Source organism: Rutilus rutilus (genome assembly GCF_951802725.1).
Source record: "Rutilus rutilus genome assembly, chromosome: 24".
NCBI classification, from domain to species: domain Eukaryota; kingdom Metazoa; phylum Chordata; class Actinopteri; order Cypriniformes; family Leuciscidae; genus Rutilus; species Rutilus rutilus.
The window spans coordinates 30,399,759-30,416,862 of record NC_140228.1 but is presented as its reverse complement, the minus strand read 5'-3'; the positions used below and the strand labels follow the sequence as shown (position 1 = coordinate 30,416,862).

The following is a 17,104-nucleotide window of genomic DNA, read 5'->3' as shown; positions in this document are numbered from 1 at the left end:
TGTCAGCTCATGTCCCGCTCATACCAGCTCATGTCCCGCTCATGTCAGCTCATGTCCCGCTCATGCCAGCTCATGCCCGCTCATGCCAGCTCATGTCCAGCTCATGTCAGCTCATGTCCCGCTCATACCAGCTCATGTCCCGCTCATGTCAGCTCATGTCCCGCTCATGCCAGCTCATGCCCGCTCATGCCAGCTCATGTCCCGCTCATGCCTCATGTCCCGCTCATGCCCCGCTCATGCCCCGCTCATGTCCCGCTCATGCCCTGCTCATGTCCCGCTCATGCCCCGCTCATGCCCCGCTCATGCCCCGCTCATGCCAGCTCATGTCCCGCTCATGCCAGCTCATGTCCCGCTCATGCCAGCTCATGTCCAGCTCATGTCCCGCTCATGTCCAGCTCATGTCCCGCTCATGCCAGCTCATGCCCGCTCATGTCCCGCTCATGCCAGCTCATGTCCAGCTCATGCCTCATGTCCCGCTCATGCCCCGCTCATGCCCCGCTCATGCCCCGCTCATGCCCCGCTCATGCCAGCTCATGTCCCGCTCATGCCAGCTCATGTCCCGCTCATGTCCCGCTCATGCCAGCTCATGCCCCGCTCATGTCCCGCTCATGCCAGCTCATGTCCCGCTCATGTCCCGCTCATGCCAGCTCATGCCCCGCTCATGCCCCGCTCATGCCCCGCTCATGTCCCGCTCATGTCCAGCTCATGTCCTGCTAATGTCCAGCTCATGTCCCGCTCATGCCAGCTCATGTCCCGCTCATGTCCTGCTAATGTCCAGCTCATGTCCCGCTCATGCCAGCTCATGTCCCGCTCATGCCAGCTCATGTCCAGCTCATGTCCTGCTAATGTCCAGCTCATGTCCCGCTCATGCCAGCTCATGTCCCGCTCATGCCAGCTCATGTCCCGCTCATGCCAGCTCATGTCCAGCTCATGTCCCGCTCATGTCCAGCTCATGTCCCGCTCATGTCCAGCTCATGTCCCGCTCATGTCCCGCTCATGCCAGATCATGTCCCGCTCATGCCAGCTCATGTCCAGCTCATGTCCCGCTCATGTCCAGCTCATGTCCCGCTCATGCCAGCTCATGTCCCGCTCATGCCAGCTCATGTCCCGCTCATGCCAGCTCATGTCCCGCTCATGCCAGCTCATGTCCAGCTCATGTCCCGCTCATGCCAGCTCATGTCCCGCTCATGCCAGCTCATGTCCCGCTCATGCCAGCTCATGTCCAGCTCATGTCCCGCTCATGCCAGCTCATGTCCCGCTCATGCCAGCTCATGTCCCGCTCATGTCCAGCTCATGTCCCGCTCATGCCAGCTCATGTCCAGCTCATGTCCAGCTCATGTCCCGCTCATGTCCAGCTCATGTCCCGCTCATGTCCCGCTCATGTCCAGCTCATGTCCCGCTCATGTCCAGCTCATGTCCCGCTCATGCCAGCTCATGTCCCGCTCATGTCCCGCTCATGTCCCGCTCATGTCCCGCTCATGTCCAGCTCATGTCCCGCTCATGTCCAGCTCATGTCCCGCTCATGCCAGCTCATGTCCCGCTCATGTCCCGCTCATGTCCCGCTCATGTCCCGCTCATGTCCAGCTCATGTCCCGCTCATGTCCAGCTCATGTCCCGCTCATGCCAGCTCATGTCCCGCTCATGCCAGCTCATGTCCCGCTCATGCCAGCTCATGTCCAGCTCATGTCCCGCTCATGCCAGCTCATGTCCCGCTCATGCCAGCTCATGTCCCGCTCATGTCCAGCTCATGTCCCGCTCATGCCAGCTCATGTCCAGCTCATGTCCCGCTCATGTCCAGCTCATGTCCCGCTCATGTCCCGCTCATGTCCAGCTCATGTCCCGCTCATGTCCAGCTCATGTCCCGCTCATGTCCAGCTCATGTCCCGCTCATGTCCCGCTCATGTCCCGCTCATGTCCCGCTCATATCCAGCTCATGTCCCGCTCATGCCAGCTCATGTCCAGCTCATGTCCCGCTCATGCCAGCTCATGCCAGCTCATGTCCCGCTCATGTCAGCTCATGTCCCGCTCATGCCAGCTCATGTCCCGCTCATGTCCCGCTCATGTCCAGCTCATGTCCCGCTCATGCCAGCTCATGTCCAGCTCATGTCCCGCTCATGCCAGCTCATGCCAGCTCATGTCCCGCTCATGCCAGCTCATGTCCCGCTCATGTCAGCTCATGTCCCGCTCATGCCAGCTCATGCCAGCTCATGTCCAGCTCATGTCAGCTCATGTCCAGCTCATGTCAGCTGATGTCAGCTCATGTCAGCTCATGTCCAGCTCATGTCAGCTCATGTCAGCTCATGTCAGCTCATGTCCAGCTCATGTCAGCTCATGTCAGCTCATGCCAGCTCATGTCCAGCTCATGTCAGCTCATGTCAGCTCATGTCAGCTCATGTCAGCTCATGTCAGCTCATGTCCAGCTCATGTCCAGCTCATGTCAGCTCATGTCAGCTCATGTCCAGCTCATGTCAGCTCATGCCAGCTCATGTCCAGCTCATGTCAGCTCATGTCCGCTCATGTCAGCTCATGTCAGCTCATGTCCCGCTCATGTCAGCTCATGTCAGCTCATGTCCCGCTCATGCCAGCTCATGTCCAGCTCATGTCAGCTCATGTCAGCTCATGTCCAGCTCATGTCAGCTCATGTCCAGCTCATGTCAGCTCATGTCCAGCTCATGTCAGCTCATGTCCAGCTCATGTCAGCTCATGTCAGCTCATGTCCAGCTCATGTCAGCTCATGTCCGCTCATGTCAGCTCATGTCAGCTCATGTCCCGCTCATGCCAGCTCATGTCCAGCTCATGTCCCGCTCATGCCAGCTCATGCCAGCTCATGTCCCGCTCATGTCAGCTCATGTCCCGCTCATGTCAGCTCATGTCCCGCTCATGTCCAGCTCATGTCAGCTGATGTCAGCTCATGTCAGCTCATGTCCAGCTCATGTCAGCTCATGTCAGCTCATGTCAGCTCATGTCCAGCTCATGTCAGCTCATGCCAGCTCATGTCCAGCTCATGTCAGCTCATGTCCGCTCATGTCAGCTCATGTCAGCTCATGTCCCGCTCATGTCAGCTCATGTCAGCTCATGTCAGCTCATGTCAGCTCATGTCCAGCTCATGTCAGCTCATGTCCCGCTCATGTCCAGCTCATGTCAGCTGATGTCAGCTCATGTCAGCTCATGTCCAGCTCATGTCAGCTCATGTCAGCTCATGTCCAGCTCATGTCAGCTCATGTCAGCTCATGTCAGCTCATGTCCCGCTCATGTCAGCTCATGTCAGCTCATGTCCAGCTCATGTCAGCTCATGTCCAGCTCATGTCAGCTGATGTCAGCTCATGTCAGCTCATGTCCAGCTCATGTCAGCTCATGTCAGCTCATGTCAGCTCATGTCCAGCTCATGTCAGCTCATGTCAGCTCATGCCAGCTCATGTCCAGCTCATGTCAGCTCATGTCAGCTCATGTCAGCTCATGTCAGCTCATGTCAGCTCATGTCCAGCTCATGTCCAGCTCATGTCAGCTCATGTCAGCTCATGTCCAGCTCATGTCAGCTCATGCCAGCTCATGTCCAGCTCATGTCAGCTCATGTCCGCTCATGTCAGCTCATGTCAGCTCATGTCCCGCTCATGTCAGCTCATGTCAGCTCATGTCAGCTCATGTCAGCTCATGTCCAGCTCATGTCAGCTCATGTCCAGCTCATGTCAGCTCATGTCAGCTCATGTCAGCTCATGTCCAGCTCATGTCAGCTCATGTCAGCTCATGCCAGCTCATGTCCAGCTCATGTCCCGCTCATGTCCCGCTTCATGTCCAGCTCATGTCCCGCTCATGTCCCGCTCATGTCCAGCTCATGTCCCGCTCATGTCCAGCTCATGTCCAGCTCATGTCCCGCTCATGTCCAGCTGATGTCCCGCTCATGTCCCGCTCATGTCCCGCTTCTCATCATTCTGACTGGATCTCTGCCCAGTCAGCCCTGGCCCCTCCCTAACATTTTCGTCTAATTTTTATTCGTTGACGAAAATGTCAGTAGATTTTCGTCATAGTTTTTGTCATTCAAAACTGTTTTTATTAAGTTATCGTCTCTGAAAAAATGTTAATGAAAATAATGACAAATTATTTGTCAATGAAATGAACACTGTAACCAAACACACACAGTACTGTACGCCTGAAGGGTGGCTTCACACATGGCTCATCATATTTTAGGTTTGGAAGTGTCTGTTTTATAAAATAAACATTCAAATGTGCTTGTTTGTTCATATGTGGTTCTTGTGTTCGTATCAGGTTCTCAAGTTGTTGAATAGCAACTCGGAGAACCCGTATCTGATCTGGAACAACGGGACGCGAGCCGAGCTGATGGAGTTCCTGGAGGAGCAGCAGGAGAGCAACATCAAGAGAGTGAGACACACACACACACTCCTCCTCTCACACTCCTCATCTCACACAGCGCTCAGTTTCTCCTCTCTATCTGTGTGTGTGTGTGTGTGTAGGGCGAGTGTGATAAGAACTTCGGATCAGAGTTCTTGTTCAGTGAACACGGGAAGGAGCTAATCGTGGGAGAGATCTTCATCCGGGTATATAACGAGCAGCCTACGTTTCCCCTGGAGGTGAGAGAGCGTTAGTGTTCCTGAGTCTCTTCTGCTCACAAACACAGCATTTATTTTACAGTGTCTTTTGTAACATTATAAATATCTTTACTGTCACTTCTGATCAATTTAATGCATCCTTGATGAATGGAAGTGTTCATTTCCAAAGTCTGAATTTAAAGCCGTGTGTGTTGTGTGTGTCTGTTGAGCGCTGTACTCTCTCTCCCGTTAGTATCCGAAGGCGCTGGCGTCGAGTCTGCTGGATTACGTGGGCTCTCAGGCGCAGTACTTGCACACACTCCTGGCCATGACCCAGGCCAGTAAAGTGGAGTCGCAGCATCACGCTCAGAGACTGCGCTGGGCCGAGATGGCTCTCGAAGCGCTCCGTAACGTCATCAAGAACAACACAGGTGCTCGAGCGAGGAGGATCTCTGTGACGGTTCCTGTAGGATCAGTGGTTTTAACCTGTGCTGTGTGTGTGTGTGTGTGTGTGTGGCTCTGCAGGCTCTGAGACTGAGTGCATCGGACACTTCAAGCTGCTCTTCTCTCTGCTGAGGGTTCACGGCGCCGGGAAGGTCCAACAGCTCGCTCTGGAGGTGCGCATATCCTGCAACACACACGTCTCACACACCGCTGTTATTAGCCACTGTCTCTGTTCTCATCTGCTTGTGCTTTAACTGTAGGTGGTGAACACCGTCACATCAAACCAGGACTGTGTCATTAACATCGCAGAATCACTAGTTCTTCCCAATCTGCTGGTGCTGCTGCACTCCTTACCTTCCAGTAAGACTTCTGAAACATTCAAAGATTCGACGTGGACTCGACATAAACTTGACATAGACATGACAGTCTCGACAGTCTCGGCATGGACTCGGCATGGACTTGACATAGACACGACATACACGATATAGACACCACGACATAGGCACGACATGGACTCAAGTCCTCGACATAGACTTGACATAGACACCTCAACATGGACTCAATGTGGACTCAACATGGACTAGACATATACTCGATATAGACACGACATAGACATGACATAGGCATGACATAGACTCAACATAGACTTGACAGTCTCGACAGTCTCGACATGGACTCGACATGAAATCGACATTAACTTGACATAGACACGACATACACGATATAGACACCACGACATAGGCACGACATGGACTCGAGTCCTCGACATAATTTTGAGTCCTCGACATAAACTTGACATAGACTTGACATACACCTCGACATGGACTCAATATGGACTCAACATGGACTAGACATATACTCGATATAGACACGATATAGACACGACGTAGACTTCTGGCTTCATCCCTATCTGCTGGACGCTGAAGAACAAACACAGTCACACACCTGTATATACAGTGTCTTATACAATGACATTATTATATTTCTATATACCTCCTTATACATATTCTTTCATAAAAGTCTATATTTAAGCTATTTACACTTTATTTAATTTGTCTATATAAAGCACTTTTAATTATGATTGTGTATGAAATGTGCTGTATAAATAAATGTGGCTTTACCTTAATAGTTCAATTGAGCATAAAATCCACAATAAATAGTTTTTATAGCAGTTTTTATGACTATATCTATGATAATGTTTATGACTATTTAATCATAGGATATATATTTTTTTAATTATGAATATTTATTTATAAAATAAAGTCCTAAAACTATAATAAATATTTTTCATATTTAAAAAAATATAGTCCCATAATTATGGTAAATATTTTGTATTATTTAAAATATGTATAAAAGTCTCATAACTTTGGAAAATGTTTAATATGTAAAATATTTATGAATATCTATTTATAAAATATAGTCCTAAAACTATTGTAAATATTTTTAATAATTAACAAATATATATGAATCTTATTTAAAAAATATAGTCCTAAACCTATAGTAAATATTTTTAATGTTTACAAATATTTATGAATATGGTAAATATTTTGAATATTTCAATTGAATTTCAAATATGAAAAATGAAAATTGATTTCTTCATGAAAGCCCTGACTCGTGCTCCTGTCCGACTGATTGATGTGTTTCTTCTCTCTGCAGGCCGTCAGCTGGTGCTGGAGACGCTTTACGCTCTGACCTCCAACACTAAGATCATCACAGAGGCCATGAACAAAGGTCAGCGTGACATCATTTCCTGTAGAAATACCCCAATAGCAGATTTCCTCTGTGAATCCCTTAGATGGTTTAGTCACTGCAGCTGTGTCTGACCTCTCTCCTCTCAGGTGCGCTGATCTACCTGTTAGATCTGTTCTGTAACTCCACCCACCCTCAGGTGCGCACACAGACCGCAGAGCTCTTCTCCAAGATGACCTCAGACAAGCTGGTGGGACCCAAGGTGAGACTGTGGCTGTGTGTGGAGACTTTAGCGTAGGAGCAGCACTGCTTCCTTCTCCTGTGTTTCTGATCATAGATGTGTTTATTACCCATAACTCTGCCTGCGCTGAGTGTCGAGTGTTTCCCACAGGTGCGTCTGACCCTGGTGCGCTTCTTGCCGGCCGTGTTCATGGACGCCATGCGGGACAATCCCGAGGCGGCTGTGCACATATTCGAGGGAACGCACGAGAACCCGGAGCTGATCTGGAACGACAGCTCGAGAGAGACGGTCTCCACCACCGTCAGAGAGATGATGCTGGAGTGAGTTATCTTACATCACACTATCCTCATTCCCTGATCACTCCTGCTGGAGTGAGTTATCCTACATCACACTATTCTCATTCCCTGATCACTCCTCCTGCTGGAGTGAGCTATCCTACATCACACTATTCTCATTCCCTGATCACTCCTCCTGCTGGAGTGAGCTATCCTACATCACACTATTCTCATTCCCTGATCACTCTTGCTGGAGTGAGCTATCCTACATCACACTATTCTCATTCCCTGATCACTCTTGCTGGAGTGAGTTATCCTACATCACACTATCCTCATTCCCTGATCACTCCTCCTGCTGGAGTGAGTTATCCTACATCACACTATCCTCATTCCCTGATCACTCTTGCTGGAGTGAGTTATCCTACATCACACTATCCTCATTCCCTGATCACTCTTGCTGGAGTGAGCTATCCTACATCACACTATCCTCATTCCCTGATCACTCCTCCTGCTGGAGTGAGCTATCCTACATCACACTATCCTCATTCCCTGATCACTCTTGCTGGAGTGAGTTATCCTACATCACACTATCCTCATTCCCTGATCACTCCTCCTGCTGGAGTGAGCTATCCTACATCACACTATCCTCATTCCCTGATCACTCTTGCTGGAGTGAGTTATCCTACATCACACTATCCTCATTCCCTGCTCACTCCTCCTGCTGGAGTGAGTTATCCTACATCACACTATCCTCATTCCCTGATCACTCCTCCTGCTGGAGTGAGCTATCCTACATCACACTATCCTCATTCCCTGATCACTCCTGCTCATTTACTCTTCTTCCTTTCCTCAGGCATTTTAAGCAGCAGAAAGACAATCCTGATGTCAACTGGAAGGTGAGGAGTTTTTTTGTGTCAAAATTTAGTTTTACAGTCGTGAATTATCATTATTTTTGATAATTTAATTTGTGTGTGTCTCAGCTGCCGGAGGAGTTCTCCGTGGCGTACGGAGCGGGACAGGGAGAGCTGGAGGTCGGAGGAGTGTTTCTGCGCATCTTCATTGCTCAGCCCGGATGGGTTCTGCGGAAGCCCAGAGAGTTCCTGGTGTCGTTGATGGACACTCTGACGGCGCTGCTGGAGAAGAACAACCCCAGTGTGAGTGTGACTACAGAGACGGGTGTGTGTGTACGGGTGTGTTCTCCTGACGGGTGTGTGTACGGGTGTGTGTACGGGTGTGTGTACGGGTGTGTGTACGGGTGTGTGTACGGGTGTGTGTACGGGTGTGTGTACGGGTGTGTGTACGGGTGTGTGTACGGGTGTGTTCTCCTGACGGGTGTGTGTTCTCCTCAGGGTGAGGCGCTGGAGACAGTCACCACTGCAGCAGTGTGTCTCTTCAGCACACACACTCAGCTGGCGGATCAGGTGCCTCCTCTCGGGCATCTCCCGCGGGTGCTGACGGCGCTCGGTCACAAGAACAACGCTGTGCCCAAGAGTGCCATCAGACTCATACACGTGCTGTCAGACAACGAGGTGCTGCTCACACACAAGCTCTCACACTCTCTCTCTCACACACACACACACACACACACACACACACACACACACACACACACACTCACACACACACTCACACTCTCTCACACAAACACACACACACACACACACACTCTTACTGTGATTGTCAGAAAAGGAAGCTTGTTTCTGCCACGCAATACATAAATAAAGGTTATTGAGACTTTTTATCTCACAATTCTAAATTCTTGCAAGTGTAATTGCAAGTTTATGACTGAAACAAGTCTCCATAGTTCTAATAATATACTACTAAGTACACTAATATAATACTTCTATATCAAGTAGTTTTAAATAATAAGTAATAAGTGCTGAGTAATGTGGCGTGTGTTGCTGCTGCAGCTGTGTGTGGCTTAAGTGTTTATAGTAATAATAAGTGGTGTGTGTGTTGCTGCAGCTGTGTGTGTGGATAATAAGTGTGTGTGTTGCTACAGCTGTGTGTGCAGATAATAATTGTGTGTGTGTGTGTTGCTGCAGCTGTGTGTGGATAATAAGTGTGTGTGTGTTGCTGTAGTTGTGTGTGGATAATAAGTGTGTGTGTGTTGCTGTAGTTGTGTGTGCGGATAATAATTGTGTGTGTGTGTTGCTGCAGCTGTGTGTGCGGAAAATAAGTGTGTGTGTTGCTGCAGCTTTGTGTGTGGATAATAAGTGTGTGTGTGTTGCTGTAGTTGTGTGTGCGGATAATAATTGTGTGTGTGTGTGTTGCTGCAGCTGTGTGTGGATAATAAGTGTGTGTGTGTTGCTGTAGTTGTGTGTGCGGATAATAATTGTGTGTGTGTGTTGCTGCAGCTGTGTGTGCGGAAAATAAGTGTGTGTGTGTTGCTACAGCTGTGTGTGCAGATAATAATTGTGTGTGTGTTGCTGCAGCTGTGTGTGCGGATAATAATTGTGTGTGTGTGTTGCTGCAGCTGTGTGTGCGGAAAATAAGTGTGTGTGTGTTGCTACAGCTGTGTGTGCAGATAATAAGTGTGTGTGTGTTGCTGTAGTTGTGTGTGCGGATAATAATTGTGTGTGTGTGTGTTGCTGCAGCTGTGTGTGGATAATAAGTGTGTGTGTGTTGCTGTAGTTGTGTGTGTGGATAATAAGTGTGTGTGTGTGTTGCTGCAGTTGTGTGTGCGCTCCATGGCGGCTCTGGAGGCCATCGGGCCGCTGATGACGGGGATGAAGCTCAGGGCTGATATGGCAGGACTGGCCTGTGAGGCTCTGAACCGCATGTTCCAGCGAGAGCAGAACGAACTCGTGGCTCAGGTGACCCTCACACTCTCACACACACTCACACTCACACACACACACAGAACAAGCTCGTGGCTCAGGTGACCCTCACACTCTCACACACACTCACACTCTCACACACACTCACACTCACACACACACTCACACTCTCACACACACTCACACTCACACACACACTCACACTCTCACACACACTCACACTCACACACACACTCACACTCTCACACTCTCACACACACTCACACTCTCACACACACTCACACTCACACACACACACAGAACAAGCTCGTGGCTCAGGTGACCCTCACACTCTCACACACACTCACACTCACACACACACAGAACAAGCTCCGATAAAGAGGCCGATACAATACCTGTATTTTCACCGCATTTGTAATTTTTAAATATATTAGGAAGAGAAACCAAAAGAATATGAATCATTTGTTGATTTGTTTAGCAAATTTCCTTCAGTTATATTCATGCTTAATTAAGCCTGTTAAAATGTATTGAACAAGTTTCTGTTACTTTCTCTGTTCATTTTTAGGGTTTGGTATCGTTTGAAATTTAACGATTCCAATTTCGATTCTGCTTATCGATTCCGATTCTTAACGATTCCTAATTTCGCTTCCAATAAGGTAAAAAAAAAAAAGAATCAATATTATTCACATTTAGTCTTATTGCAAAACATTTAATTGTAGCTGAATCTCACCGGCCTTTAGCACCTGATTATGCCGCCAGCGGTCGCGGCCCTCCCCCAGGGCTGTTGGGCAGCTGCTTTAGATGTGCTCTAGGGAACCGAGGACATGCTGGTGAGTCATTCCTACCCCAGATGTGGAGATTCTCTGGGCTAGGAAGGACATCATAGACTGCTCGGATCAAGAACTTGATCTGCTGTGGATCTGCCTGCCAGATCTCGGTCCAAGAGATCTTCTTTTCCAGTACAGCCTCTCCCACCTTGTCCATGCTCCCTGCTGCCAACCAAAGCCCTGTGTCTCAGCCGGGACTCTGCTATCTCTAGGCCTTCCTGTGCTCTCCACTTCCTACCTGTCCGCACCGTGATGCCTGCTGATGCCACCCTCGAGTCCTTAGAGTCCGATGTCCTTAGAGTCTCTGATGTTGAAGTCCACCGTGGGAGATGGTACGTCCAACAGGGCTCCGAGGGGCCCTAGGTCTGGCTCCCTGTCAGGGTCACTCAGGGTGTTGTGCATGTACCGGTCTACTTCCTTCTTGGAACAAGTCAGACGTCCACTTCACTTCTGCCCCGAAAGCTGTTTTGTGAACTCGAAGGGATTTGCTATAAACACAGATCTCTTCCTTGCTTTCTCTCTCTCTGCTGCCCTCTGTGCCACTCTGCTCTACGCAGGGTCACAAGTTTCCTCCTAATGCTGTGGCGGAGCTCTGCGAGTGGTGGTTTCTCCTCCTCAGTTTGCTGCCTTGAACTGTCTTGCAAAGCTCGAAGCGCTTGCCGCAGCTGGCAGATCTTGTCTGCCCTTCGGTTCATTGTGTAGTTTGGTCTGTTGGTCTTGCACTCTTCAAAGCCAAACCTCTCTGTTGCGAAGCTGACAATGATGGTAGTCACTGTCTGAAGCCATTTATCTGCATCTTCTTTTGCTATGGTGGTAATGATTCTCGCAGTATCCTCGTCAAAATTGCTCTATAATTTGCTGGTTTTCCGCAGGCCACTTGATCCGACGCTGCTGAACTACTCTGTCTGGAGCCGAAGAGTTTTGCGCTTGGAGGTTCTGGGCTCTGTGGGGTGTCTCCGGGCCGGGTTCCTCCTGCGTCCCACCAGAAGTAACTTCTGTGCGTTGCGCTGTGCTCTCCTGCACCATGCATTTCATCTTGGCCTGATTAATTTCAAGGCTGCGCTCATTCTTGTAGACCTTGCCGCAAATGCACCTTGCCGTTGTCAGTAATCCGTTTGCCAAGGTAGTTATAATTAGGTCCATTCTATTGGGGTGCTCACCGCACCCCTTCCTGCCCCGGTGGCCGTCTTTCCGGGCTGTCAACTGTCTCTCCAGTTGTCACCAATCTGTTCTCGGTTGTCACCCAGTCTATTCCTGGTGTCACTGGCTGAGCCAGTATTAATACGTCAAAGATATATCCCAGGATGCGCTGGGACAGATCTTCAGTGATGTTCCTGAGGTCATTGGGTGTTTTGGGTCTTTCAACATCGTACACCCTCACCCAGGTGACCCAGCCAGGGTTGATCAGCAGCACTGGTCCACAGATCACTCCTCCGAAGCCCCAGCCATCTGGAGGCCCTCTCTGCAGCCTCCATAGCGGACTTAAAATAACACTACTTTATAAATAAAATATACATTACAAATATAGTTACAAAAGTTATTCGAGTAGAATGAGTGAATTTTCTCTGTCATTTGTTGTTTGATTAGTGTTATTATAGAGACAGCAGCAGGAATATTAGGCTGCTGTCACTTTAAGAGCCGCACGGATCCAATATACAGTTATACACGCCTGTAGCACAGAGAACAGAATCGTCTCTCGCTTGAATGGTTTAGTCATATTGAATATGCTCATACAGTCATATGCTCACAAAGGAATCGATATGAGGAATTGAAATTTAATTTTTATAACAAGTAATAGATTGATGACCTTAAGTATTCAATTCCAGAATTGGAAACGATTTTCGATTCCCAACCCTATTCATTCTATTGCTCGCTTATATTTTATCTTTCATTTAATAGCACAGCGCATATTTAGAGTTATTAATGTGCGTGTGTTTACAGGCTCTTAGAGTGGAGCTGGTGCCGTATCTTCTCAAGCTGTTGGAGGGCATCGGGTTGGAGACTCTTGAAAACCCTTCAGCAACCAAAGCTCAGATCGTCAAAGCACTGAAGTCCATGACCCGCAGCCTGCAGTTCGGAGAGCAGGTATAATCATCATCATCATCATCATCCTCCTTCAGCAGGTCTTTACACTTGAGCCACAGTCAGAACACAACTCATGCTGTGTTTCTGCTACAGGTCAATGAAATCCTGTCTCGTTCCACTGTGTGGAGTGCCTTCAAAGACCAGAAACACGACCTCTTCATCTCCGACTCCCAGACTGCAGGTTATCTGACGGGTGAGTCCAGCGCACATTCAGTCTCCGAGAAGCCTGTGTTTACAGCGATGCAGTAACAGTGGAAGTGTGTGGGCGAGACATGTAGACGTGAACGAGCTTCTGTCCTGTGTTAACATGTACTGTCTGTGCTATTAAAAGTGTGTGTCAGAAGGTTAATCTATGCAGTTGCTCCACAGACTTCTGTCTTCATTGCATTACTGTACACTGTTTCTGTGCTTGTTTTTGAGTGGTATTTAACTCATTTTGACATGTAACGAGTATAGACTGTAGACTGTGTCTTTGTATCAGTACTGATCTGAACTGCTCTGTCGTTCCTCTGCGCCTGCTGGTTATAACATCTGCTTGCTCCCCCCCCCCTTCCTTCTCTCTCCCTCTCTCTCTCCCCCTCTCTCTCTCTCCCTCCCTCTCTCTCTCTCTCTCTCTCTCTCTCTCTCTCTCTCTCTCTCTCTCCCTCTCTCTCTCTCTCTCTCTCTCTCTCTCTCCCTCGCTCTCTCTCTCTCTCTCTCTCTCTCTCTCTCTCTCTCTCTCTCTCCCTCTCTCCCTCTCTCTCTCTCTGCTGTATTATATCTGGGACTCTTCAGGTGTGTCCACTCCTTCTCTCCTGGCCGCCAGTAGTCCGCTGCGCACTGGCCTTTAGTCTCCCACCCTCCTCTCTTTCACTTTAAAGCAGGTACACTCTCTTTCTGATGACTTCATCTGTCTTTGCACTTCGTTTCCATCTGCATCTCCACCTTCACATGCAGCACTGATGGTGTTTTGTTGTCCAGTTTTTTCCATTCAACCGAGTGATCAGTATAAAACATTTCATCCATGTCTGTTATGTTCCAAAAATGATAAATGTCATAATTTTTGGTGTTGACGACGACGGTGTTGATGACTGTTGACTTTATGTGACTAGCGGTGTTGGCGATGGCAGTGTGGACTATGACCGTGTTGACGACGGCGACGGTGTTGACTATGACTGTGTGACTGACGGTGTTGACGATGACATGTTGACGATGACAACGGTGTTGACGATGACGTGTTGATGACGATGAAGATGATGGTGTTGACAATGGCGACAGTGTTGACTATGACTGTGACTGACGGTGTTGACGATGACATGATGACGACGGTGTTGACGATGACGTGATGACGATGAAGATGATGGTGTTGACGATGAAGTTGACGGTGAAGATGACGGTGTTTGACGATGACGTGTTGACGATGGCGATGGCGCGATGTTGACGATGGCGATGACATGTTGATGACGGTGTTGACGACGGCGTGTTGACGACGATTAAGATGATGGTGTTGACGATGGCGACGGTGTTGACGATGTGATGACGATGATGATGGTGTTGACGATGAAGATGACACGGTGTTGATGACGGTGTTGACGATGACATGTTGACGACGGTGTTGACGATGACGTGTTGATGACGATGAAGATGATGGTGTTGACGATGGCGGCGGTGTTGACGATGACGTGTTGATGACGATGAAGATGATGGTGTTGACGATGGCGGCGGTGTTGAAGATGACGTGTGGATGACGATGAAGATGATGGTTTTGACGATGAAGATGATGGTGTTGACGATGACAACGGTGTTGACGATGACGTGTTGATGACGATGAAGATGATGGTGTTGACAATGACAACGGTGTTGACGATGACGTGTTGATGACGGTGTTGGCAATGACGGTGTTGGCGACGGCAACGGTGTTGACTATGACTGTGTGACTGACGGTGTTGACGATGGCATGTTGATGATGGTGTTGACAATGACAACGGTGTTGACGATGACGTGTTGATGAAGATGATGATGGTGTTGACGATGGCGACGGTGTTGGCGACGGCAACGGTGTTGACTATGACTGTGTGACTGACGGTGTTGACGATGACATGTTGATGATGGTGTTGACAATGACAACGGTGTTGACGATGACGTGTTGACGATGACGTGTTGACTATGACTGTGTGACTGACGGTGTTGACAATGACAACGGTGTTGACGATGACGTGTTGACGATGACGGTGTTGACTATGACTGTGTGACTGACGGTGTTGACAATGACAACGGTGTTGACGATGACGTGTTGATGACGATGAAGATGATGGTGTTGGTTGATGATGATGATAATGATGTTGATGATGACTGTGTTGATGTTCAGGTCCAGGAGTGGCAGGCTATCTGACAGCAGGCACCGGCTCTACGGTCATCCCCAGCGTCCCACCGCCCGTAGACAACGACATCGGAGACCTGGGCTGAATTAGACTGACAGCATCAGACGAAGCCGGACCCGGAGACTGAGTCGGACATCTGTCTGGAGCAGCTCCTGATACTCCTGATCCTCATGATCCTCCTGATCCTCCTGATCCTCGAGGACAGCTGATGGACTGATGGACAGAGAGAGGGAACGGAGGGCTGGTCGTCTCCTCTCTCACAGCACTCATGGTCTTTAGTGATTCCTTCATTTTAATACATCAACACTTCTTCCTCTTTCATTTTATATTCAGTTGCGTCTCGTAAATCTTTTCTTTCCATGGAGAGCAGAATAGTTTACTTTTGTATTGAGATATTTTTATGCGTTTGTTGATTTTCTTCATTCTGAGTGAGCCGATGAATAGATCTGATACGGTGTCGTCTTCGTCTTCCTGCGTCTCGCATTCAGCCCGTGTCTCAGCTGAAGTCTGTCCTCATCCCAACCAATCCTACGCATTTTCTGTTTGATAACATGCAGCCTTGCAGTTGAGAAGGATCCTGTGAAACTGATTATGATGTGAGAAGCGCACTGTCTGCGGTCTCTCCTGTTCCTCGTCTCTCTTCCCTCCTTCCCCAGAAAGCACTCGATTATTTATACCTATGATAAAGACCAACTGAAAATCAGCTTCTAAAAGGACAAAGAACAAATTGTACTGACTCTTGATTACAAATGTATGTGAACGACTAGTGCAATTATGAAATGTTAAATGTAATATGCGTACAAAAACTTTCTATATTGAATGTACATTAATAAAAAAATAAATCAGTTGCACTTGTACATAAAATTTTAAGAATAAAAGGGAATCCACATCTGTTTTTTGTTTGCAGTGTTTTGTGAACATGAAGAATTTGCCCAACTTAATTTTCCGGTCCAGTGTTTAGATCTAATAACACTGCAAACCAGAAGATTAAAATAATGTTTGTCTCCTCATACAGTTGTACTTTTGAAATCTAGTCTCTTTTTCCTCCTTATTTGACAGGATGGATTTTTTTTATTGTAATGCTTTGCATTCGCTTGCAAATCTTTTGCATTTTTTCGTTCTTGTTCCCCATTAGACCGTCACTGCGAGCGAACAAAACCTGTTAATAATTACAATAAATTAAAAGATGATGAAGCATCAAGCAGCATAACGACTGGCTATGTGCAGTTAATTAAATGTAAACGGCGGACACTGAAGCTTTGCACATTCAATTAAAAAGATTCGCTCTTAGGTTAAAATAAGGTGGACAGAGAGAGTCATAGGTCATGTTTGATGCATTATATTGTGTGTCTGCATTACACTGCATGTCCACACGAGGGCGACAGATCTTCATATCACAGCCTCTGCAGCTCGTTTTGTGATCATTCATTCTCTGAATCCCCCAAAGTTACTCACATAACAAGCAATCATTTTGAGATTTAGAAGAACAAATCCAAAGTACCACACATCATCTATAATGCCCAAGAAATCTTGATTTAATTGTGCATCGTGTCATGCTGTCTAACATTAGCATCAGAAGTAATTTGGTGTGGTTCATTAGCTGAGCATTTTGCTGACATCATCAGTCTTTCTCTGACTTGATTAAAGTGCTCAGAATCTGTTTTTCCTCAATCCCTTCAGTTTCTGCAGGTGCTGGAAGACCCCTGTCATTCCTCTGTGATTCTGACTCATTCAGAGCTCAGATCTGCGTGAGATCCAGCGCTCACTCCCTGTGGGAATGAGTCAGATTACCGAGGAAGCAGACTATCCTGAGGCAGTGGAACTGATTCAATAGATCTGTTTTCTGTTCATTAAATGGT

At 48.1% G+C, this 17,104-nt stretch overlaps 1 protein-coding gene across 3 annotated transcripts in view; it reads left to right on the top strand.

Annotated features, from left to right (window-relative positions):
* Positions 1 to 16,140, top strand: part of dnajc13 (DnaJ heat shock protein family (Hsp40) member C13) — an 87,662-nt gene extending 71,522 nt beyond the window's left edge. For 2 of the 3 annotated variants that reach the window (XM_084399455.1, XM_084399454.1), the window contains 15 exons: positions 4,264 to 4,377; positions 4,470 to 4,586; positions 4,798 to 4,975; positions 5,070 to 5,161; positions 5,249 to 5,348; positions 6,645 to 6,719; positions 6,827 to 6,939; positions 7,069 to 7,238; positions 8,047 to 8,089; positions 8,174 to 8,347; positions 8,543 to 8,722; positions 9,869 to 10,009; positions 12,742 to 12,885; positions 12,979 to 13,078; positions 15,233 to 16,140. In XM_084399455.1, coding sequence (XP_084255581.1) covers positions 4,264 to 4,377; positions 4,470 to 4,586; positions 4,798 to 4,975; positions 5,070 to 5,161; positions 5,249 to 5,348; positions 6,645 to 6,719; positions 6,827 to 6,939; positions 7,069 to 7,238; positions 8,047 to 8,089; positions 8,174 to 8,347; positions 8,543 to 8,722; positions 9,869 to 10,009; positions 12,742 to 12,885; positions 12,979 to 13,078; positions 15,233 to 15,330 — 1,839 coding nt within the window. In that variant the 3' untranslated portion in view covers positions 15,331 to 16,140. Of the gene's footprint in view, positions 1 to 4,263; positions 4,378 to 4,469; positions 4,587 to 4,797; positions 4,976 to 5,069; positions 5,162 to 5,248; positions 5,349 to 6,644; positions 6,720 to 6,826; positions 6,940 to 7,068; positions 7,239 to 8,046; positions 8,090 to 8,173; positions 8,348 to 8,542; positions 8,723 to 9,868; positions 10,010 to 12,741; positions 12,886 to 12,978; positions 13,079 to 13,659; positions 13,749 to 15,232 lie in introns of all 3 variants that reach the window. The other variant, XM_084399456.1, reaches the window with a different exon arrangement.
* Positions 16,141 to 17,104: the final 964 nt, after the last annotated feature.